The sequence below is a fragment of the Lithobates pipiens genome, unplaced genomic scaffold, assembly GCF_037356315.1.
Source record: "Lithobates pipiens isolate NorthernLeopardFrog02 unplaced genomic scaffold, aLitPip1_a1.2 Scaffold_10, whole genome shotgun sequence".
NCBI classification, from domain to species: domain Eukaryota; kingdom Metazoa; phylum Chordata; class Amphibia; order Anura; family Ranidae; genus Lithobates; species Lithobates pipiens.
The window spans coordinates 66,442,255-66,468,322 of NW_027507686.1; the positions used below are offsets into that span (position 1 = coordinate 66,442,255).

The 26,068-nt window shown below is 46.3% G+C and overlaps 2 protein-coding genes across 2 annotated transcripts in view; one reads left to right on the forward strand and one right to left on the reverse strand.

Moving 5' to 3' along the window:
* DNAJC4 (DnaJ heat shock protein family (Hsp40) member C4) overlaps positions 1-22,194 on the reverse strand; it is a 58,948-nt gene extending 36,754 nt beyond the window's left edge. Inside the window, exons 1-3 of the mRNA XM_077455786.1 lie at positions 22,077-22,194; positions 6,651-6,756; positions 5,962-6,055 (exon numbers count right to left, since the gene is read on the reverse strand). Coding sequence (XP_077311912.1) covers positions 5,962-6,055; positions 6,651-6,733 — 177 coding nt within the window. The 5' untranslated portion in view covers positions 6,734-6,756; positions 22,077-22,194. The remainder of the gene's footprint in view (positions 1-5,961; positions 6,056-6,650; positions 6,757-22,076) is intronic.
* Positions 22,082-26,068, forward strand: part of NUDT22 (nudix hydrolase 22) — a 59,589-nt gene continuing 55,602 nt past the window's right edge. The window contains exon 1 of the mRNA XM_077455784.1: positions 22,082-22,214. The gene's annotated coding sequence lies outside the window, so the exon portion shown is untranslated. The remainder of the gene's footprint in view (positions 22,215-26,068) is intronic.

A 26,068-nucleotide genomic window follows, 5' to 3' on the forward strand; every position in this document is an offset into this window, starting at 1 on the left:
AAGTGTTGCTGCACAGGAAATTACATGAAGAGGGGGGCGGGAAACTAAATTCAGAGATGATGGTGGAGAAAATATATGTCTTATTGCAGCAGCCCTGGACCTCAGATTCCGCAAACCAAAATTCCTGCCAGCAGAGGACAGTTTAAAAGTTCACCTCAAGGTCCAACTCTTGCTCTTGAAGTGAAAAGAAGATATGAGGAAGAGCAAGCGCAACATCGATATAAGGAACAACAGTCAGCCAGTGCAGACATGACATTTTCTGAGAAGATGCAAGTGTCTCTCTTAGCCCTTGTACACACGGTCGGAGAATCTGTCGGAATGAGTCTTATCGGACCGTGTCGTCAGATAATCCGACTGTGTGTGGTATGTATCAGACCGATTCCGTCCGAATCTCCGTCCCACCCAATTTTCCAACATGTTGGAAATATTTCCCGACCAACTGGGCCGGACGGACGTAATCCTATCATGTGTAGAGCATTTTCATCGGACCAAGTGCCACGCATGCTCAGATCAAATTCCTACATCAAAGCTATTGGCTACTAGCCTGAATGAAGTCCCATCGTAACGAAATTACGTCATCACGTTCTGAAAGATCGGATTTTTCTCCAACTTGGCCCGACGGTGTGTATGCAACAGTTTCGGAAACAATCCGTCGGACTAAATCCGACGGGCAAAATCCAACGGATTTGGTTGACAAAATCTCCTACTGTGTGTACGTGGGCTCAGACACTTTGCTCGGTTCTTCAGATTCAGATGACCACCACAGTAATGGCGAGGATGACATGACTGGTCACATCCAAGATCAAGAAACCCACAGTGAAGTTGTGAGGTATGAAATACACATGTATTTCAGTGAGCAGGCTATTCCAAAAGGAAGAAAATCCACTGAAATGGTGGAAGGAAAATGAAAAGAGGTTTCCCATCTTGGCCATGCTGGCAAAGAGTTAATTGTCTGTGCCTGCAACATCAACACCATCTGAAAGGCTTTTCTCAGTTGCTGGCAACATTGTGACAAAAAAAAAAAAAAAAAGAGCAAGCCTAACTTCAGAGCATGTCGATATGCTAACCTTCTTCCATTGCAATGCTAAAATATAGCATTGCAATGGAGTAAGTAACACAGGCCCCCAACCTTTTGTACTCATACACTGTTCTTGTTGGGCTGTATTTAAGTTGAGATGGCTGCCTTCAGTTTGCATTGTATTGGCCATTATTTTTGCACAGTGTTGAGCAATGATTTTGTTGGGCTTGGTTCCTTGAAAAGTTACCTTACAGGTATGTTTTACATTACAATTACAAGTAACAGACCATAAAAAACTGCTCAATTAACACTCTACAATAACACTATGTAATGATTACATAGTGTTATTGTATGTTGACCATTTTTGTGGTGTTACTTTATAAAAACAACAACACTTTAGGGCAACAGGCATAATGCCATATAAATTCTGCCTAAGGGCCGGTTCACACTGCAGGTGAGGCGAGGCGACTCCGACTTGCCTCGCCGCGACCTGCCGCGACCTCAGCGGCAACTTGCAGATGACTTCTGTATAGAAGTCAATGCAAGTCGCCCCGAGGTCGCCCAAAAGTAGTACAGGAACCTTTTTTCTGAGTCGGAGCGACTCGAGTCGCTCCTCTCAGAACGGTTCCATTGTACAGAACGGGGGCGACTTGCGAGAGCGAGGCGAGGCGAGTCGTGTCGCCTCGCATCGCCCGCTGTGTGAACCGGCTCTAACACTTTGCAAAAGATGCATTCTGAAGCATTATGTGGTTGAAAGTAGTAAGGTTACCACATAATGCCTTCAGAATGCATCTTTTGCAAGGGGTTAGCCCTTGTACACACAGTCCGACATTCCGACCACAAAATGTCCGAAATGTCTGAAACTGGTGTTGCATACACACGGTCAGACAAAGTTGACGGAAAATCCGATCGTTCGGAATGTGATGACGTACGTTCGTTACGATGGGACTACGTTCAGGCTAGTAGCAAATAGCTTTGGTCTCGTAATTTGATCTGAGCATGCGTGGCACTTTGTCCGATCGGAATTCTCTACGATCATGTTGTCATAAAATTTTATATCCAGCTCTCAAACTTTGTTGGTCGGACATTTCGATGGAGCCCACACACAGTCGGATTATCCAACAATACGGTGCGATCGGACATTTTCCATTGGAATTTCCGACCGTATGTACAAGGGCTTAGGCAGAATTTATATGGCATTTTCATGCCTCATGCCCTAAAGTGTTACCTTTTATTTTTTGGCACTTTATTTTTGCATATGTCTTTCATGTGTTTTTGTACACGCAGTGTTGAGAAGCAGTGCAGAGCAGCAGTGCTTTTGTTGCATTTTTATATGGCATTTTTTGATGCTTCTGGCTCTGAATTAATGGCAATGCCATTATTCGTGCCTGATGCTAAAGTGGTGTTTACATTTTATTTTTGGCACATTTTTATACTGTAAAAACTTCAACCACATTGAAGTATTTTTTGGAAAAAATGTAATAAAAGTTGAAATATTATATTAGAAGTTGTTCTTTCATTTTTTGTAAAGTTATCCAAAGGATTAATTGACTAATCACAAAAAGAACACACTAGATTAAAGGGATTGTAAAGTAAATTATTTTATTTTTTTTAAATAACAAATATGTTATACTTACCTCCACTGTGCAGCTCATTTTGCACAGAATGGCCCCGAACCTGCTCTTCTGGGGTCCCTCGGCGGCTGTCTCTGCTTCCTCCCACAGGTACTTCTCACGTTCATGTGAGCTCCCTCGCATGGTGAGAAGCACCTACGGGCGTGCTCCCGTGATACAGCCGGCGGCTATAGCCGCTCGCTGTATCACACGGCCCTGCCCCCGGCGCTCTGCGTCAGTGGATGCGATTGACAGCAGCGCGAGCCAATGGCTGCGCTGCTTACCATCCATCCACTCCAGCCAATCAGCGGCCAGGCTGAGTGGTGAAGAAGAACGGCGGGGACGAGCGTGGGATTTTTGAGGGGTCAGGTAAGTAAAAATGGGGGGGGGGGGGGCTGGGGGCGCAGGCACTGTCAGATGTTTTTTCACCTTAATGCATAGAATGCATTAAGGTGAAAAAACATTTACCTTTACAACCCCTTAAAGTAAAAAAAAAAAATAATCGTTATAGTCGATGACTAATTGAAAATTAAAATAAATCGATAGATTAGTCGACAGACAAACTAATTGTTAGTTGCAGCTCTAATGTATTATAATATATATATATGTTTATTTTTTTTTTTTTTACTAGTAATGGTCGGCGATCTGCAATTTTTATTGGGACTGCGACGTTGCGGCAGACAGATCGGACATTTTTGGGACCACTGACTTATACGATTTATACAGCGACCAGAGCTAAAAAATAGCCACTGATTACTGTATAAATGTCACTGGCAGGGAAGGGGTTAACACTAGGGGGGGGCAATCAAGGGGTTAAATGTGTCCTAGGGAGGTATTTCTAACTGTGGGGGCAGTGTAGTGACTGGGAGTACAGAGACCGGTTGTTTCTATCTACTAGAAACAGCAGATCTCTCTACTCTCCCTGACAGGACAATGGATCTGTCTGTTTACATAGAAAGGGGGGGATCTGTCATTCTCAGGAGCGATCATGGGTACACGGCAGACATTGCGGCCACCACGCACGTGCATCAGCTCCTACTTCACGCTGTGAGCACGCGCCTGCTAAGGCGATTCAAAGGGCTGACGTACAGCTACATCGATTTGCCCATGAGGGCCAACCTGCCTCGGTATAATGACGGTGGCAGGTCAGCTAGTGGTTAAGGAACGGTTTTACCTGTCCAAAGGATTTGTTTTTCTGCCCAACCCATTCTATAATTACACATCTCTGCCACACCAGACAGTCCTGTTTGGCAAGGCAGGACTTTCAATAATTGTCTGAGGCAGTTAAGTAGCACTTGCAGGTCTTGTCCCTCCCACAACCTGTGATTGGACAGTATAAGGAGAAGGAGACTGATGAGCACATTATACACAGTAAAACAGTGGTGTTGGGGGGGAGTTTTACACACACTGCCAATGGTTTCATCCACTGGGAGTGTGTAATACTATGATGGTGGCAATGTATTTACAGCATAAAGTGGAAAGAAACAGACAGAAAGTGGTTGGGTGGCAGTAACTGTGGCGCAGTTGTGCATCTTTACTGCCCCGAAAACACAAGTGAAACAAGACCTAAAATAAAGTATCTCACTTATAGTGTGTGCAGGCAACTGCACCCCCCCCCCCCCCCCCAAACACCAGGGTCTCCAACCTCCAGCATTTTTTGCTGACAAAAGATAGAAAATTTACTGACAGTGCACATTGTTTACTGGCAATCTGAAAAATTACAGAACTCCTATTGAAAACGAACATAGTGAATATTTGAACAGTATAAACATCATATGGAAAATTATCATCCCGATTAGGGATGAGCCCGATGTTCGAGTCGAACGCAAGTGTTGGGTGTTCACCAAATAGCGAACAATTTGGGGTGTTTGCGGCAAATTCGAAAGACACGGAACACCCTTTAAAAGTCTATGGGAGAAATCAAAAGTTTAAGGCTTATATGCATGGCATCATAAAAAGTGTTTGAGGACCCGGGCCCTGCCCCAGGGCACATGTATCAATGCAAAAAAAGGTTTAAAAACAGCCGTTTTTTCGGGAGCAGTGATTTTAATAATGCTTAAGGTGAAACAATAAAAGTGAAATATTCCTTTATATTTTGTACCTGGGCAGTGTCTATAGTATGCCTGTAAAGTGGCGCATGTTTCCATGTTTAGAACAGTCCGAGAGCAAAATTAAATTTCTAAAGAAAACAAAAGTAATTGCGGCTATAATGAATTTTCAGTTCCTGTATTCAGTTGCAATACATATAAAAGTCATTGGAAAAAACAGCATGGGATTCCCCCACAGTCCATTACCAGACCCTTTGGGTCTGGTATGAATATTAAGGGGAACCCCGAACCAAAATTTCCATACCAGGCACTTCAGGTGCAATAAAGGGGAACCCTGTGCCAAAAAAAAAAAAAAAAAAAATAAAAATCCATACCACACCCATATCAGAGCACGCAACCTGGCAGGCCACAGGAAAAAAGGGGGGACAAGAGAGCACCCCCCTCCTGAACCGTACCAGGCCACATGCCCTCAACATGGGGAGGGTGCTTTGGGGTAGCCCCCCAAAGTGCCATGTCCCCGTGTTAATGGGCAAGGGTTGTGGGGGTCTGCGGGTGGGGGGGGGGCTTATCGGAATCTGGAAGCCGCCTTTAACAAGGGGTGGCTGTGGCATTCACCCGCACAGATGTAAACCTCGTCTAAAAATCAGCTGCAGTATTCTCATTAGCATGGATGAGCTCAGGTGTGTTTGGATTCTAGTCTGAATGTGCCTGAGCTATCCTTTCAGGAAGCTATCACTGCAAATTGACAATTATTAGCGGTCAAGGTATTCCCTGCAGAGTGGGGAATGCCTCTGCTGCTTAGAACTGATTTAACGCATTAACCACACTACTTACCAACTTCTGCATCCATAAATGAAAAAAACCATACCCCAGGTTGACTGTTTCATTCAAAGTTAAAGTACTACACCTGGAGACCAATGCTCTGGCTGGGATGCTCCATCCCCGATGCAATTACTGCATAATAAGAAAAGCCAACCAGCCGGTGTACTTCCCGCTGCAAATCTTTATTGACTATATATCAAAAGACACAGTGTACAGACTGTTAAGATGTTGCGGCTATGACAGCCTTCCTCCCATGTGTCTTTTGATATGTAGCCAATAAAGATTTGCAACGGGGAGTACACCGAGTGAACGGCTTTTCTTATTATGGAATATCTTCATCCATAACCTGATCTCATAAGAAATATAACTATACTCTACTGAAACATGTTGTAAATGCATTTTCCATACACATACACATAATATGGAATAAAAAAAAGGAAGAGGATATTGAAAGAATTACCTTCTTTGATAGGGCGAAAAAGGCATCTTTAATTTCACGCCTTGATGCTTCTCTTCCCACACCCAGCACCTGATAATGATCCTTCAAAGCAGAACTAAAAGAAAAGAAATGGTGTGATGTTAGAATCACGGTAACCTGTGTTCCCATACCTAATTCAAGCAGAGTCTGGGCATTTACGGGGACTAGAGATCACTGACATGTAGCTATGCTAAAACTATTTTTACCTCCCAAAATAATAACTTATTATACCAGGCAAAGCGCATTAGTTCAGCTTGGCTTACTCTAATATGTTTTCAAGATTTTTACAGAGACTATCTCCTACAAGAGACCTTTTGTTAGTATCTAAAAAAATCATAAAGATAAAGTAAAGAAACAAACAATCTCCTTGCGATTTTGGCACTGCAGTCTATGGCACTCGTGTCGCAAGGAAGAAGCAAACAAGTAGTGTAGGAACCTTTTTTTTTTTTGTCGCTGCAACACGAGTTGCAGCAATTAAGACAGCCCCATTGAAATTACTGTGTTTTGATTTGTCATGCGACTTTCTGTGTAACAAGTCGTATGAGAAGTCGCAGCAGTGTGAACCAGGGCTTAGGGAATAGTTTACAATGTAAACAAACTGCTGCATACGGGACCAGAGTTACCGGGGTAAGCATGGAATGCAAGGCTATAGTGAAGTGCAAGCATCTCACCGTGAATAAGTTCCAGCAGAGCGCTTAGCCCCTGATGGACATATCTGTATACCTCCTTTACAAAACCCACGCCATGACATCATTGAGTAACGATAATCACTGTGGACTAAAAGAACATGTGATTAATGAATGCCAATCATGAGTCATTTAATGCAATTACAGTTATTAAAAAAGTATAGTATAGAAATACTTTGGATTTCAGCATAAAATGCTCCTAAAATGTAATTCGATCTTCATATACAATAAAAGAGAGAGTTATAATAATAAATACTGTGAAATAGTATATCTATATTCAGAAACCCGTGGCTTTTTTTCTGCCGTAACACCGTTCTGCCACCTCTGGCAGCCCTGTCCTCTCCATCCTGTCACTGAACACAGAAGGTGGTAGAGGATGTTTTTGCACTGCTGCAGATGGGGGTTGGTGGTGAGTTGCAGACAATGGGGAGAAGTGGTGACCTGCGGACTGTGGGAAGAATAGGTGAGCTGTCAATGGGGGGGGTGGCTGAGGGACAAGAGGTGAGCTGCAGACACGGGGGGGGGGGGGGGGGGTGTAAGAAGAGGTGAGCTGCAGACGCGGGGGAGGGAAGAGGTGAGCTGCAGACGCGGGGGAGGGAAGAGGTGAGCTGCAGACGCGGGGGGGAGGGAAGAGGTGAGCTGCAGACGCGGGGGGGAGGGAAGAAGAGGTGAGCTGCAGACGCGGGGGGGAGGGAAGAAGAGGTGAGCTGCAGACGCGGGGGGGAGGGAAGAAGAGGTGAGCTGCAGACGCGGGGGGGAGGGAAGAAGAGGTGAGGTGCAGACGCGGGGGGGAGGGAAGAAGAGGTGAGCTGCAGACGCGGGGGGGAGGGAAGAAGAGGTGAGCTGCAGACGCGGGGGGGAGGGAAGAAGAGGTGAGCTGCAGACGCGGGGGGGAGGGAAGAAGAGGTGAGCTGCAGACGCGGGGGGGAGGGAAGAAGAGGTGAGCTGCAGACGCGGGGGGGAGGGAAGAAGAGGTGAGCTGCAGACGCGGGGGGGAGGGAAGAAGAGGTGAGCTGCAGACGCGGGGGGGGAGAAGAGGTGAGCTGCAGACGCGGGGGGGAGAAGAGGTGAGCTGCAGACGTGGGGGGGGGAGAAGAGGTGAGCTGCAGACGCGGGGGGGGAAGAGGTGAGCTGCAGACGCGGGGGGGGAAGAGAAGAGGTGAGCTGCAGACGCCGGGGGGGGGGGGGAAGAAGAGGTGAGCTGCAGACGTGGGGGGGAAGAAGAGGTGAGCTGCAGACGCGGGGGGGGGGGGAGAAGAGGTGAGCTGCAGACGCGGGGGGGGGGGGAGAAGAGGTGAGCTGCAGACGCGGGGGGGGGGGGAGAAGAGGTGAGCTGCAGACGCGGGGGGGGAAGAAGAGGTGAGCTGCAGACGCGGGGGGGAAGAAGAGGTGAGCTGCAGACGCGGGGGGGAAGAAGAGGTGAGCTGCAGACGCGGGGGGGAAGAAGAGGTGAGCTGCAGACGCGGGGGGGAAGAAGAGGTGAGCTGCAGACGCGGGGGGGAAGAAGAGGTGAGCTGCAGACGCGGGGGGGGAAGAAGAGGTGAGCTGCAGACGCGGGGGGGGAAGAAGAGGTGAGCTGCAGACGCGGGGGGAAGAAGAGGTGAGCTGCAGACGCGGGGGGAAGAAGAGGTGAGCTGCAGACGCGGGGGGGAAGAAGAGGTGAGCTGCAGACGCGGGGGGGGAAGAAGAGGTGAGCTGCAGACGCGGGGGGGGGAAGAAGAGGTGAGCTGCAGACGCGGGGGGAAGAAGAGGTGAGCTGCAGACGCGGGGGGGAAGAAGAGGTGAGCTGCAGACGCGGGGGGGGAGAAGAGGTGAGCTGCAGACGCCGGGGGGGGAAAGAGGTGAGCTGCAGACGCCGGGGGGGGAAGAAGAGGTGAGCTGCAGACGCGGGGGGGGAAGAAGAGGTGAGCTGCAGACGCGGGGGGGGAGAAGAGGTGAGCTGCAGACGCGGGGGGGGGAGAAGAGGTGAGCTGCAGACGCGGGGGGGAAGAAGAGGTGAAGAGGTGAGCTGCAGACGCGGGGGGGGAAGAAGAGGTGAGCTGCAGACGCGGGGGGAAGAAGAGGTGAGCTGCAGACGCGGGGGGAAGAAGAGGTGAGCTGCAGACGCGGGGGGGGGGGAGAAGAGGTGAGCTGCAGACGCCGGGGGGGAGAAGAGGTGAGCTACAGACGCCGGGGGGGGGGAAGAAGAGGTGAGCTGCAGACGCCGGGGGGGGGGAAGAAGAGGTGAGCTGCAGACGTGGGGGGGGAAGAAGAGGTGAGCTGCAGACGCGGGGGGGGGGGGGGGAGAAGAGGTGAGCTGCAGACGCGGGGGGGAAGAAGAGGTGAGCTGCAGACGCGGGGGGGAAGAAGAGGTGAGCTGCAGACGCGGGGGGGAAGAAGAGGTGAGCTGCAGACGCGGGGGGGAAGAAGAGGTGAGCTGCAGACGCGGGGGGGAAGAAGAGGTGAGCTGCAGACGCGGGGGGAAGAAGAGGTGAGCTGCAGACGCGGGGGGGAAGAAGAGGTGAGCTGCAGACGCGGGGGGGAAGAAGAGGTGAGCTGCAGACGCGGGGGGGAAGAAAAGGTGAGCTGCAGACGCGGGGGGGAAGAAGAGGTGAGCTGCAGACGCAGGGGGGAAGAAGAGGTGAGCTGCAGATGTGGGGGGGGGGGGAGAAAAGGTGAGCTGCAGACGCAGGGGGGGGGGGAAGAAGAGGTGAGCTACAGACGCAGGGGGGGGAAGAAGAGGTGAGCTGCAGACGCAGGGGGGGGGAAGAAGAGGTGAGCTGCAGACGCAGGGGGGGAAGAAGAGGTGAGCTGCAGACGCAGGGGGGGAAGAAGAGGTGAGCTGCAGACGCAGGGGGGGAAGAAGAGGTGAGCTGCAGACGCAGGGGGGGGAAGAAGAGGTGAGCTGCAGACGCGGGGGGGGAAGAAGAGGTGAGCTGCAGACGCGGGGGGGAAGAAGAGGTGAGCTGCAGACGCGGGGGGGGGGAGAAGAGGTGAGCTGCAGACGTTGGGGAGAGAGAAGAGGTGAGCTGCAGACATTGGGGAGAGAGAAGAGGTGAGCTGCAGGGGGGGGGGGGAACGTGAGCTGTGGACAAGGGTTGCAGAGATGAGGTTTGAATGGGGGGGCGCAGAGGTGAGCAATAAATGGTTACATTGTGGGAGATATGCAAGTACTGTCCAATGTGCTGATTTTTTTTTCTGTGCCCTGTGTGGTACACGCACCTCATCACTGCAGCATACACTTTCCTGAGCCCTGTGTGTTATGCGCTCCTAAGTGTGTAACTCTGTGCCTTTTGGGCCTATGCAGGTTTGGTGCCACTTTGCTTCTCTACCCGTGGAATGACAGGAATGGGGGCGGAGAGTTGGCTGTGGAGGGCGAGTTCCTGCAACTATTCTCTGAGAAAAAAAAGCCCTGCAAAAACCTATGGATAAAAAAAGTGAATTTATGGAATCATTCACAGCAACCTTATTCAGTATTTCAATGAGATAAGGGTCACAACCTTGACTTGGTTACCTAAAGTGTATGAATAATACAAATTTATACTATATATATATATATATATATATATATATATATATATATATATATATCCCCCTACCTACTACTGACCTCTGCACACTGCCCTACCTGTTACTGAACGCTGTACACTGTACACTGCCCTATCTACTACTGACTCTCAGACACCTCTGTACATTGCCCTACCTACTACTGACCTCTGTACACTTCCCTACATACTGCTGACCCCTGAACACAGCCCTACATACTACTGACCTCTGCACACTGCCCTACCTTCTACTGACCTCTGCACACTGCTTTACATACTACTTACAAAAACGCAGTGCAGACAGCCAGGCTAGTATTGAGGTCAGCCAAGCCTAAATCTAATCAAACAAGTCAGCCTGCAGTCCCAGTGGTTCTGCCCCAAGGCTGGATTCACACCTATGCATTTTTTGGGCTTTTTGCTCTACAGAACGTGTTCCATAGGAAACCATGGTAAATGGACTGTAGTGCAAATCTGCAAAATGCACTAAAAATGCATAGGTGTGAATCCAGCCTTAGGGTGGACTCCAGCATCAGGCTTGTTTAGGTGACCAATTACTCGCCAGGCATGAAAATAATCGTGAATGAAAGTCAGCGACGAGTTTCTCACTGAAGCTAACTTTTAAAGGTAGGCTAAAATATAATTTTACATTGACATTTGTTTTATTCAATTTTCGAAGTTTTCTTCCTGATATCTTTTTCTTTCTTTTTATTGGGGGTTTTCTAGTTCATTTATTAAAAAAAAAAAGAAAGAAAAAAAGGATGCCGCACCCAGGTGATCTTTGATCTCTTCAATGTTGTCCAGATAGATCTCCCCTTTCAAAGGTTGCCTACCCCTGCTGTAGACTGGATTTCACCCACGAAGGACACTTTTGTTTTTCCCAACATTTTGCAGCTACTGTTTTGCACTAATCGTTATAATTACAATATAGCTATTCAATTAAAATCAAATATTACATAATAATGCTGGCATTGTTTTTGGAAATGTTTTGATCTATGGAGTAATCCATTGCTATACTATAAGGCTCCTATTTACATTCCTAATTAAAATGCAGGATGTAATTATCATTCAATAAATGTCATCATTATAGTTCCAATCCAGATAACCGTGTAATCGTCTGCTAGTGCCAGGGAATTTTTGGCTTTCGGTTAAATGTACATTATAATATGTAGCAATTATGGCATACATCTATTACAGGGCACTCTGCTAGAGTCAATTTCCAGAAACCAAACATAAAAGGGATGTGAACGGACAAGGAGGAAAACAATTACGTCTGGCACATTGCATTCAGGGCAGAGGTACTGGAAAAAACTAAAAACGGGGTGAAAAGACCACCAAGCAGCACAAAAGTGCTTCCCTCATAGTTACATAGTAGGAGAGGTCGAAAAAAATACAAGTCCATCAAGTCTAACGTGTGTGTGTGATTATATGTCAGTATTACATTGTATATCCCTGTATGTTGCAGTCGTTCAGGTGCTTATCTAATAGTTTCTTGAAACCATCAATGACCCGTACTGAGACCACCTCCTGTGGAAGAGAATTCCACATCCTTTCTGCTCTTACAGTAAAGAACTCTTTATATAGTTTAAAGTTAAACATTTTTTCTTAAAATTTTTATAAGTGGCCATGTGTCTTGTTAAACTCCCTTCCGCAGAAAAGTTTTATCCCTATTGTGGGATCACCAGTACAGTATATGTATATCGAAATCATATCCCCTCTTAAGCGTCTCTTCTCCAGAGAGAATAAATTCAGTGCTTGCACACCTTTCCTCATGAATAATATCCTCCAGACTCTTTATTATGTTTGTCGCCCTTCTTTGTACTTGCTCCATTTCCAGTACATCCCTCCTGAGGACCGGTGCCCAGAACTGGACAGCATACTCTAGGTGCGGCCGGACCAGAGTCTTGTAGAGCGGGAGAATTATCGTTTTATTCCTGGAATTAATCCCCTTTTTAATGCATGCCAATATTCTGCTTGCTTTGTTAGCAGCAGCTTGGCATTGCATGCCATTGCTGAGTCTATCATCTACTAGTACCCCCAGAGGTTCTCCCCCCAGTGTATAGATTGCATTCATATTTTTGCCACCCAAATGGCACCCTCATTTGCCATGTAGTTGCCCACCCCATTAATTTGCTCAGATCTACTTGCAAGGTTTCCACAACCTGCGGAGAAGTTATTGCCCTGCTTACCTTAGTATGGTCCACAAATACAGAGATTGAACTGTTTACCCCAGGGCTTGACAAATTTGCTTGAAATCTTGGAGCCAGCTAAAAAAGTTAGGAGTCAGGTCCTTAACGGCGATCTGGACCTGTCCCTGGCCTGACATGGAGACGAGTGAGGGGAAGATAGCGCCCCCCCGCGACCTGTCTCCAAGTCATTGCCCATAGCTCTTAGAGGGACATTTTATTTATTTATTTATTTTCAAATGACAATTGTTTTTGAAAATTGCATTTTAGTGTAAATATGAGATCTGAGGTCTCTCTGACCCCATATCTCATATTTAAGAGGACCTGTCATGCTTTTTTCTATTACAAGGGATTTTTACATTCCTTGTAATAGGAATAAAAAAAGATTAAAAGAACAGTGAAAAAATCAAAATAAAAGTTAAAATAAGAAGAAAAAATTTTTTTTAAACGCACCCTGTCCCACCCGCATATGAAAGCGGTGTTCAAACCACACATGTGAGGTATCGCTGTGATCGGTAGAGCGAGAGCAATAATTCTAGCCCTAGACCTCCTCTAACTCAAAACATGCAACCTGTAGAATTTTTTAAACGTCGCCTATGGAGATTTTAAAAGGGTAAAAGTTTGTCGCCATTCCATGAAACGGGTGTAATTTTGAAGCATGACATGTTGGGTATCAATTTACTTGGCGTAACATTATCTTTCAAAATATTAAAAAAATTGAGCTAACTTTACTGTTGTCTTATTTTTTTTTATTAAATAAATTATTTTTCCCCAAAAAACTGCGCTTGTAAGTCCGCTGTGCAAATACGGTGTGACAGACAGTATTGCAACTGTAGGGTGTTAGAATAAAAAATATATATAATGTTTAGGGGTTCTAAATAAAGGGTAGGAGATAGGCAGGCATTGAAAAGAGGCAGGGGAAGCTCCATTAGCATTGCTGGTTGTCATACCAACGGCCACTACAAGAGGGCGCCAGATTCCAGAAGGAATCATAGGACCGCAGAAGGCCTCAAAGCCGCGGCCTCAATTACCAGCCGCCGGCTGAACGGCCGATGCAATCAAGCTGGGGGGGGGTACATGGAGACAGGATACCCCCAGCTGTGCTGCCCCAGGCACCAGGTCGCTAATTCTAGTCGCAAATGCGACCTGGCACCCGGATTTTGTCGAGCCCTGGTTTACCCCATCCCCCAGGTCGTTTATGAACAAATTAAACAGGATTGGTCCCAGCACAGAACCCTGGGCGACCCCACTACCCACCTCTGACCATTCCAAGTACTGCCCATGTATCACCACCCTCTGAACTCATCTTTGTAGCCAGTTTTCAATCCATGTACTCACCCTATGGTCCATGCCAACGGACCTTATTTTGTACACATAAGGGACACCTACTGTTTTGCTCCAATATTCTTGTATAAATGTATCACAAATACTAGCATGCTCTCTACTGCTCTAGTCTGTTAAAGTATGCATATGATTTTGTTCGTTTTGTATAGAGTGGTACACCACATGCAGATGGCATATTACTAAAGTACCATAAAAAACATGACCCACAACAGGTCCATTGCAACAACACCTTGATAAACATTAGCCATGCTTCATATGGGACGTCAATGAAAATATTGCATATTGTGTGCTGGCTACCTAGGTAGAAAAAGCTGTCCAGGTACTGGGGGGGGGGGGGGACTAACATTCATGGGCACTTATGAGGCTGCATTAATTGGAACTGATATGGCTGTGCTGATGGGCACTGATTAGGCTGCATTAATGGGCTCTGGTGAGGCTGCATTAATGGGCACTGGTGAGGCATTAATGGGCACCGGTGTGTCTGTGCCGATGGGCACTGATCAGGCTGCATTAATGGCCACAGGTGTGGCTGCATTAATGGGTACTGCTGTGGATATGCCCTGTCCTATGTCCAATAGTGGAATGTTTTTATTTATGTTTTTTTGCACAATTGCGTATTGTTTATATACGGTTTTTGTGCATGTTTGCAAAATTATAGTGGGCCAGTCTGGATGAAGTCCAAGGCCAAATTTTTGTCCATCTATCCAAAATAAAATAAAAAATTGTCTATAATTCTATGTTAACTTGAATGCCCCGTACAATGCCCCATACACACGATCGGACATTCCGACAACAAAATCAATGGATTTTTTCCGACAGATGTTGGCTCAAACGTGTCTTGCATACACACAGTCACACAAACCTTGTCGGAAATTCTGAACGTCAAGAACGCAATGACGTACAACACGTACGATGAGCCGAGAAAAATAAAGTTCAATAGCCAGTGCGGCTCTTCTGCTTGATTCCGAGCATGCGTGGAACTTTGTGCGTCAGAATTGTGTACACGCGATCGGAATTTACGACAACGGATTTTGTTGTTGGAAAATTTGAGATCCAGATCTCAAATTTTGTGTGACGGAAATTCCAATGGAAAATGTCCGATGGAGCCTACACATGGTTGGAATTTCCGACAAAAAGCTCCCATTGAACATATTCCATCGGAAAATCTGACCGTGTGTACGGGGCATTAGGGCTCTTTCACATGGGGCGGATCCATGCTGATCCGCCCCGTGGATATCCGCTTGGAAGATGACAGGTCCGTCTCTGCACACTGTGTAGGGACAGACCTGTCAAAGCGCCGCTCTCCCCTATGGGACTGCAGAGTCCGTCATCACCCGATCCGATGACAGATGGAAAAGTAGGTTTTTATCTGCGTCACACACACCCGTCGGCACATCGCTTGCCCCCTGAACACTCCCTAAACACGGGCAAATCAGCTTCCCAGCTTGCAAACAGCTGAGCAAGCTTCCCACAGATCACTGTGTGTCCAATGCCAGGACCCTATGGATGGGCCGCCACTGTTTGGGAATTTCATTCCAGATAAAATAGCTGTCAAAAATACCAAGCCATTGACTCTAAATTTAAAGCAACTGTGCAAGATAAAGGAAAACCTGCAAACATGGCCTGTTGCAGGTACTTGAGGACTGAGGTTGAGAACCACTGCCTCATTCTCTCTATCTAGAACAAAAACACTTTTGTCTAAAAGATACATTTTAAAAAGGACGGCAGGACCATCCCTCATTAGAACACGATCCCTACTGTTCAGCACTGACTGCTATCGGTGATGATGTTACCTTGTTCTCTCGCTGTAAGATATTATATTTGTAGCATTTTTGGGAGACATTTTTGTGTCTCCTGCCAAGTTTGGAAAATTATAATATGCTATTCTGTGAAAGTCCGTAAGAAGTTACAATTAGATAATTGTTGGGGAATCAAGAATTTGGATTTAAACATGTTGCAATTTCTTGCCGGATGATCAACAGTATGTGTTGCTGGGAATAACAAGGTAACAAATTAAATCTCAAAACTTTTTTCCAACTGCAATAACCAAGAAAGACGTAATGGAAGGACGCTGTAAAGTATTGAGTAATATATCAATGCTATATAAATATAGGAAGTAATTTAAAAAAAAAGATGACCTCTGGCAAATGCAAGCAAGCTTCCAGTCATGATACGTTTTCAATTACGGGTATTAGGGTTACTGTAATTGAGAAAACTCTGCAATTCCACTATGACAAATACTAAGGGTTTTAATATCTATGGCCCTCAGAAGAGGATTGAATAATTTGCTATTTTAATATTCCTTTTGGTTGATGATATAAAAGACCCGCTACATTGTTTAATCGTACTATTGTATCAGTGTAATGAAGGTTTATATAAAGAGGCAAATCAAATAGAACAATATCCATATACCAAATTCAGAGGGAGGTCATAAAAGGCAGTCTGCTTACAGTACAGATTCCCTTTAATGTACTTCCAACAAGTTGTATTCAAAATGTATTAAAGTTTGAAAAACCACTGACAGGTTCAAGTGGTCTAGACCAGGGGTCTCCAAACTTTCCAAACAAAAGGGCTAGTTTACTGCCTTTCACGCTTTAGGGGGGGCGGAGTGTGGCCAGTGGCATTAGAAAAACTGTTTTGGGGGGTAAACAAAGCCCCATCATTTTAGTGGGATAAATAGTGCTTCATTGTTGGTATCAATGGTAGAAATAGTGCTTCATTGTTGGTATTAGAGGTAGAAATTAGGGGTGCAAATGATCAAAAAAACTTGGGGATCGTTCCTCGGATCAGAGTCACAGATCGGATCATTTTTTGGATCAGCAAAAAAAAAAAAAAAATTTTAAAATGTTAATGTTAACTAAATGTTAAATGTGAAAATCAGAGGTGTTCTGTCACATTAGCAACCATGTGAGGACAGCAGGTTTGCTGCAGATTTTAAAATTTAACATCTAAACAGATACTGTTTACAAATACTGTATTTAAGCATATAAGCTCAGTTTTGTGTTGAAAATAACTATGAAATCTAAAATTCCGGTGGGTATAACAAGATGTGCGCTTCTCACTCTATCATTACTGTGCAGGAGTGTGGGGTGTAGCAAGATGGCGGTGATAAAACGTCACTTCCTGACGAGACAGCCGGGTCTTCCAAGATGGCTGCCGCTCTGGAGCAAGGCTGAAGCTGCACCCTTTCCTATGGCCGAGGAAGCGGAGCGCTCCACAGAGTGCATGGTGTGCCGATCCGAACAGGTTGACCCATTTGGATCACGGATCGATGATCTGTTGCACCCCTACTAGAAATGGTGCAAATTGTTGGTATTAATAGTAGAAATGGTGCCCCATTGTTGGTATCAGTGGGAGAAATGGTGCCCCATTGTTGGTATCAGTGGGAGAAATGGTACCCTATTGTTGGTATCAGTAGTAGAACTGGTGCCCAATTGTTGGTATCAGTGGTAGAGCTGGTGCTATATTATTGGTATCACTGGGAGAAATGGTGCTATATTATTGGTATCACTGGGAGAAATGGTACCCTATTCTTGGTATCAGTAGTAGAACTGGTGCCCGATTGTTGGTATCAGTGGTAGAACTGGTGCTATATTATTGGTATCACTGGGAGAAATGGTGCTATATTATTGGTATCAGTGGGAGAAATGGTACCCTATTGTTGGTATCAGTAGTAGAACTGGTGCCCAATTGTTGGTATCAGTAGTAGAACTGGTGCCCAATTGTTGGTATCAGTAGTAGAACTGGTGCCCAATTGTTGGTATCAGTGGTAGAACTGGTGCTATATTATTGGTATCACTGGGAGAAATGGTGCTATATTATTGGTATCACTGGGAGAAATGGTACCCTATTCTTGGTATCAGTAGTAGAACTGGTGCCCGATTGTTGGTATCAGTGGTAGAACTGGTGCTATATTATTGGTATCACTGGGAGAAATGGTGCTATATTATTGGTATCAGTGAGAGAAATGGTGCCTGATTGATGGTATCAGTAGTAGAACTGGTGCCCGATTGTTGGTATCAGTGGTAGAACTGGTGCTATATTATTGGTATCAGTGGGAGAAATGGTGCCCTATTGTTGGTGTCAGTTAAAGGAATAGTGCCCCAAGGGCCGAATAAAAGCAGGCAAAGGGCCACATCCAGCACCCGGGCTACAGTTGGGAGACCACTGGTCTAGACTCTAGGGGTCTCTTTCACAAATGCCTCTCCCATCCTGTCAGCAGTAATGTAGTCTGAGCCATGCATGCACAGCTCAGACCACATTTAAGGAACCGCTCTGTGCTGTGATGAAGTCACTCACATGCATATGTGCAGGAGTGACATCATTGCGGCCAGAGAAAGTGAACCTAGAACAAAGACCAGGGGAAGATGGAAGTGCCAGGGACCAGCTGGAGCGGTGACAGCGCAGTCCCTGAGGGCTTCCGTTGACCGATAATTCTGTCACAATGTGCTAACATGCAGGGCATACGAGAACATTGTGCTATAAACCACCTGGGGGCCCATTTGATTTTTTTATATAATAATATAATATACCATCCAGGGCCCATTCAAACCAGCTGCCTTGGGACTGTGCACCTTTGCAAGGAGGGTAAAAAAAAGACTAGTTCCCCGTGGGGCCAATTCACACCACTGCTTTACCTGCAGTACTTTTTTTCCCGCATGGCGTCCCCACTGCCTCGCACTACCCTGCCAGCAATAGACAAATGAATGGTGACACTTCAATAAAGTTCTAAAACAGAAATAGTGCAATGTGCCGGATTAATTAGTACGGTTTCCTCCCAGCACTTGCCAGCAGCCATACGTTATCAGTTAGCATCCTTCCCGTGTCCCACTGTCACCTATGTCATAATGACAGGAGGGGAGGCATCCTTTAGTCCCAACACATTTTCTGTTATAGGATGACAACGCTGTGTTTCAGGGACACAGTATGTGGACTGCGCACTGTCACCGCAAGACAGGAAGTGAATTATTGGCAGGATAACCAAATAAAAATAAAGGTAAAAACTAAAAAAAGAAAAGGAATACAGCCACCACTTCTATGGACTGCAATATGAACACAGTATATTACAATTTTGTGCTTGGGTTTAGATACACCATAATGAGCGTACATACTTATAGTCCAACTGACCAAAAACCATTATAGCTTCCCTGTAAAACATTGACTGTAGTGAATTGAATGGTCCCTAAGGCTGGATTCACACCTATGCATTATTAGTGGTTTTTGCAGATTTGCACTATAGTCCATGTAACATGGTTTCCTATGGAACACGTTCTGTAGTACAAATCTGCAAAATGCAAAAAGCACTAAAAATGCATAGTTGTGAATCCAGCCTAAAGCCTGGTACACACATTAAGGCTGAATTCACATTTATGCATTTTTAGTGCTTTTTGTGTTTTGCAGATTTGCACTACAGTCAATTTGACATGGTTTCCTATGGAACATGTTCTGTTGTGCAAATCTGCAAAATGCAAAAAGCACAAAACTGCTTAGGTGTGAATCCAGCCTAACACCAAATAGTGCAGAGACCTCCTTGAGAGCTGCTCCATATTTTTTCTTCTTTCAGCCCACTGAAATCTCCCTACCTAAGTTGCACCTGCTTATTTGCAGCCATTTGTCCTCTACATCCTTGTAAAACAGAGAAGAAATTGATATTTCATGGAGTCACAAAGCAGGGGGCAGGGAGCTGCGGTTACACATTGTACAAGAGCTGATTGGAGGGAAGGGAAGGGACACACCCCCCTTCACACAGCACACAGGAACAGAGCTGAGGCTGTCAATCTTCTGGAGGTCCCTCTGCTGTCACCATTTTTCTCTTGGTGTCAGGAAAACTGGTCAGCAGAGACTCATGCAGATAACAGAGGAACTAGACAGGAGTGACACTTGGTGCTTTGGAGAGGCAAGTAAACACTACAGAAATGGGCTTTGTTAGATTTCATGTCTGAGGTTTACAATCACTTTAAGGTGCAACTAAACCCATCAATTTAACCATTTCCCAAAACATTTACATAGAGACTCGGTTCACACTGCTGTGATGTGAGAACCCGAGAAAATCCAGTACAGGCTCCTGAATCGCATACAAATCGCAGACAGTTCACACTGCCCTATGCGAACCGCTGCGGGTGTCAATACAAAGTTAATGACACCCCCAGATCGGTTTATAGATCGCAGTGAGAACTGTCAATTCGGAACAGGAATCGGATCACATGGGTGTGAACAGCCATGCGATCAGATTCTGGTGCGGACCGAAAAAAGTGTCCTGCACGACTTTGGTCCAAATGCAATGCAAATTCAGCCATACAATCTGTATGGCCGATTTTGCATCGCACAGACATCGCATGTGATTTGCAAAGCAGTGTGGTGCGAATCACACGTGATGTCCGACTTTGCACCAAAGTTATCCTAGCCTTAAGGTATGCCAAAAATGATAACTGTCACATTTGCTTGTGTCCTCAAACCATCCAACAGCTTGTGTCATAACTGATCACATGTGCAGCACCATGGCAGTTGCAGATCAAAAAGAGGCCAAGATAGCAGCTTCCTTGGCTGTAAGGGCTGATTCAGACTGCTGCATGGTGCGAGATCGCATGTGATTCGCACCGCACTGCAAACAACATGTGACGTCCGTACAATACTATCTGTATGGCTGAATTTGCATTGCATTCGGACCAAACTCACACACCGGACTCTTTTTTTTTAGTCCGCAGCATTAACTTTTAATTGACACCCCCAGCAGTTCGCATAGGGTAGTGTGAACGCCGAGACATGCGATGCGGGAACCCGCAGTGGATTCGCAGGGTTAACGCATCGCAGCAGTGTGAACTGAGCCTTAAAAGGGGTTGTAAACCTTCGTGTTTTTTCACCTTAATGCATCCTATGCAGTAAAGTCAGTTTATATAGTGAAATACTTTAACAGTGACTTACAACTCCGTCTGACTACTTAGATTTCGAATTTTAAAAGCAGCGGCATCTCTGCTCATCACACAGGTTTGCTAATCTGACAGAAGTTCGCTGCTTTTAAAATTCAACATCTAAGCAATCAGATGGAGTTCTAAGTCCTGTATTTCACTCTAGAAACTCACTTTACTCTTATAAATATATAAAACTCCGGTGGGTGTAACAACATGTCCGCTTTCCCCCTTCTTAGTGTACCCTTACTGTGGATGAGTGTGGGGTGTAGCAAGATGGCGGTGACAGAACGTCATGTCCGTGGCAAACTGTGATGGGTTGCCAAATATGGCGTTACAAGGGCACTGCAGGGGAAAGGCTCCAGCTCAGTTTTCCTGTGAGCTCCATCTTGTAAACAGGGCTACCCACCGTCTGTAAATGTATGGACACTTGGGAAAAATTGGCTGATTTTTACCGTCTGTAAACGTCTGTTGTTATGAATATGGATGAGCTCAGGCATGTTCGCGTGAAACACGTGCAGAGCCCGCCAGGAAGTCGACGCAGCGCTGCGCTAATCACAGGCAGTGAGACATTGTCCGATCTCTGCAGCTGTGCATCAGGGCAATGTCTCACTGCCTGTGATTAGCGCAGCGCTGCTCCGACTTTCTGGCGGGCTCTGCACGTGTTCCATGCGAACACGCCTGAGCTCATCACTAGTTATGAATTGCAACAGTTGTTTTGCCATCTGTGTCCCATCAATGAGATTTCCCTTCATTTCCTGTCCCATGGCAACAGGAAGTGAGAGAAAATCTCAGGGTGTCACCAGAACTAGTGTCTCCACGGGAAGATTGCCCTCTTTTCCTGTTCTGGTGACCACTTGAAATGTGGGATGTTCTTCCACTTTAGGTGTTAATGGTCACCAGGACTAATAGAGAGGGTGAATCTCCCTAAAGGGGGCACATACATCAATAAAAACTGACAGGGGTTCTAATCCCTTTCCACTTCATCCAATACTAACAAAAAAAGTTTAGTTACACTTTAATTCTGGTAAATGGATGATAATATAACGATATTATATAACTGCAAAGTGGAGTTGTCTGGGGTTCTGTGTCTGTGTGCTGCTATCTCTGCACACAGCACGGGGAGAGCGGCTGGATTCCAGCGGTCATAACATAATACATAACCAACATGGGGACATCGATCAACAACACAGACAGCTCCCCCGCCATTGGTCAGTCACTACAAGCACACTAACAAGATGACAAATGATTGGCTCTTCACTTCCCTTCCTACGCCTCTGTTTCAGTGTGATTGGCTGGAACAGTGACCTCTGTTTTTGTAGACGTCTCTTCCTCGTCTACAGTCCGTACCACCACCATGACTTCTCACCACGTCCATACACTACACCGGAGCCCCTCCATACACCAGGCACACCCCCTCATCCTCGCTAATGTTTACAAACAAGTGCAGCTCACCATCTCCTCAGATGTCACCCACAAGCCGCCTGCGCAGGCGCAGACCAGGAATGCTGTGTGATTGGTGGGGATGCTCTATAGCTGCCGTCCCCAGTGACAAATGGGAGTAGAGGAGGCGGGGCCGAGGTGTGTGTGCAGGTAATGGGGCCTTTGATCACGTAATATCAGTATGAATCTGTGGTGTGTCTGGAGGTGGATGATGATGATGGAGACAGTCAGTGACATGGAAGGGAATGTCCTATGTTATGTGATAGGGACATGGGGACGTGTGTGCTCGGTGCTGCTCCCTTATTCGCTGACAGATCCATCCTACTACTTCCTATATGTCCTATACAGGACCTCTGATGGCTGCCAGACATCAATTACATCCCACAAGTCCTATAGAGGACCGCTTATGGCTGCCAGACATCAACTACATCCCACAAGTCCTATAGAGGACCTCTGATGGCTGACAGACACCAACTACATCATACATGTCCTATAGAGGACCTCTGATGGCTGCCAGACATCAATTACATCCCACAAGTCCTATAGAGGACCGCTTATGGCTGCCAGACATCAACTACATCCCACAAGTCCTATAGAGGACCTCTGATGGCTGCCAAGACACCAACTACATCCTACATGTCCTATAGGAGGACCTCTGATGGCTGCCAGACACCAACTACATCCTACATGTCCTATAGAGGACCTCTGATGGCTGCCAGACATCAACTACATCCCACAAGTCCTATAGAGGACCGCTTATGGCTGCCAGACATCAACTACATCCCACAAGTCCTATAGAGGACCGCTTATGGCTGCCAGACATCAACTACATCCCACAAGTCCTATAGAGGACCGCTTATGGCTGCCAGACATCAACTACATCCCACAAGTCCTATAGAGGACCTCTGATGGCTTCCAGACATCAACTACATCCCAAAAGCCCTATAGAGGACCTCTGATGGCTGCCAGACACCAACTACATCCTACATGTCCTATAGGAGGACCTCTGATGGCTGCCAGACACCAACTACATCCTACATGTCCTATAGGAGGACCTCTGATGGCTGCCAGACACCAACTACATCCTACATGTCCTATAGGAGGACCTCTGATGGCTGCCAGACACCAACTACATCCTACATGTCCTATAGAGGACTTCTGATGGCTGCCAGACATCAACTACATCCCACAAGTCCTATAGAGGACCGCTTATGGCTGCCAGACATCAACTACATCCCACAAGTCCTATAGAGGACCTCTGATGGCTGCCAGACATCAACTACATCCCAAAAGCCCTATAGAGGACCTCTGATGGCTGCCAGACACCAACTACATCCTACATGTCCTATATGAGGACCTCTGATGGCTGCCAGACACCAACTACATCCTACATGTCCTATAGGAGGACCTCTGATGGCTGCCAGACACCAACTACATCCTACATGTCCTATAGAGGACCTCTGATGGCTGCCAGACATCAACTACATTCCACAAGTCCTATACAGGACCTCTGATGGCTGCCAGACATCAACTACAGCCTACATGTCCTATACAGTAGTGATCATCAACCCTGTCCTCAGGGTTCACTAACAGGCCAGGTTTGCAAGATAACTGGAATACATCACAGGTGATATAATTTGCTGCTCAGTGATTGCAGTATTCTAGTCTGCATATCCCCAAGTTAATACATAAAACCTGGCCTGTTATTGGGCCCTGAGGACAGGGTTGATGACCACTGCTATACAGGACCTCTGATGGCTGCCTGAGCTCTATAGAGTATACATATAGCATGCTTGTTCTCAGTCAGTGACTGAGAAAGTGTTGAAGTCAGAGACTGTACAGAAGTACAAACCAAACAGCAAAGTCTAAAGTTATATGGGAATTATTAAAGAGGAGCTGCAGTCTCCCAAAAAAAGTTGGCAGCTACAAACACGGTAGCTGCTGACTTTTAATATAAGGCCATTTACCTGTCCACGGATCCAGTGAAGTTCCTCAATCAGCTTGGGTGCAGGCGCTGGCATCTCTTGGGTAAGGGCAACCAGTAGTGAAGCCCTTCAACTTCCTACTGCGTGTGTGCAAGTCCTGCTGTGCTTTGTGAATGGTCCCGCAGTCTTCTGGGACCCGTGTTGGTCCCAAAAGGTTGTGGTTGAAGGAGGAGGGGGCCGAACATCTTCACAGATTAACACTGCGATCTGACCCAGAAGTGGGAGCTGTTACCTGTTAAAACCAGGTACCCGCCCCCCAAGAAGTGACAAATGTGGCAGTGGGGGGGATGTCTTTTGGGTGAAGTCCTAAAAATACGTCCGTGTCCCTTAAAGTGGTTGTAAAGGCTGAAGGTTTTTTACTTTTCATGCATTCTATGCATGAAGGTAAAAAAAACAACTTCTGTGTGTTGGAGATGCTGGCTGATGTCATTAGTTAAATAAGGCAATGTCCATATGTTTGATCAATGACAGGAATCACATGGGAAGCGGACCTGATGGAGAACTAGTTTCTCAGCAATCTCTTTAGGCTCCACCCATTCATCTATTCATCTCCATGCCACTGCACCCGTTGGGTGGGTGGAGCCTGATGGGAAAGTTGTGAGTCTTGTTCCCCATCAGGTCCACCACGCTTGATTGACAGATGTGGGGTGGATTCCATAGCCATTATTGGGCTGAAAAGCAACTATGGAATACACCCGCTGTTGTCCGCTGTCAATAAAAAGGGAAGTGCACCTGCTATAGAACTATTCTCAGAGTTCCCCATCAAGCTCAGCCCACTCCACAGCAAAATTCTTTGGCCAGGCACCTGTCTGTGTGATGAGTGCAGTGGCTAGGTAGTGTGTTGAGTGTCTGGCCTTCATGTGAAAGGTTCATAGCTTTCGACGGGTACAGTGGATATAAAAAGTCTACACACCCCTGGTAAAATGTCAGGTTTCTGTGATGTAAAAAAATGAGACAAAGATAAATAATTTCAGAACTTTTTCCACCTTTGAATGTGACCTATAAACTACAACTCAGTTGAACAACAAACTGAAATCTTTTAGGTGGAGGGAAGTAAAAATAAAATATGGTTGCATAAGCGTGCACGCCCTTAAACACTTTGCGCCCGCGCTATAGCCAAAAGACGGCTACAGCGTGGACGCTAACTGCTGGGAGGGTGTCCCTGGACGTCCTGTTTACTTCCCCTCTGTGCGCCACCACGAATCTGGGAGGTTCTGTGTTGGCCGTGTCCCTTGGACACAGCCAATCACAGATCGTGTTAAATGGCCAATCACAGCGCCCATTTAGCACTCGATCGGCTTGTCCAATGAGAGGTGATCTCATATGTAAACGATCATCTCTTATCGCTGGCTCTCCCTCCTCACACAGAGACAGCGTGTGAGGAGGGAGAGATGAACGGCTGCAGCGTCAGTGAGAACACACACACACAGTAAAACACACACACATGCCCACCTGTCCCCAGTGCCACCTGTCAGTGTCACGTATTAGTGCCATCTGTCATCAGTGCCACGTATTGGTTCCATCTGTCATCAGTGTCACCTGCCATCAGTGCCACGTCAGTGCCACGTGTCATTGTCCTGGTGCTCCAGGGCCTTCAAAAGTGTAATAGGTAGTCAACAATTTAGATGTGTAATTTATGCTCCTAGAACATGTGACGGCGCTCCCTGCATGTTGGGCCTCTCTAAGTGGCCAGGCTGTGAACAAGTCGTAATACTCAGGAGGAGTAGCAGAATGTATTTTGGGGTGTCATTTGTGGTATACACATGCCATATGAAAGAAATAACCTATTACAATGACAATTTTGTGGGGAAAAAAATAAAACTTCATTTTGCAAAGAATTGTGGGAAAAAATTACAACTTTAAAAACCTCACTATGCCTCTTACTAAATACCTTGGAATGTCTACTTTCCAAAAAGGGGTCATTTGGGGGATATTTGTACTTTCCTGGCTTGTTTGCGTCGCAAGAAATGAGATCCGCCACCAGTACATCAGGTGTGATCAATTTTTTATGATTTGCAC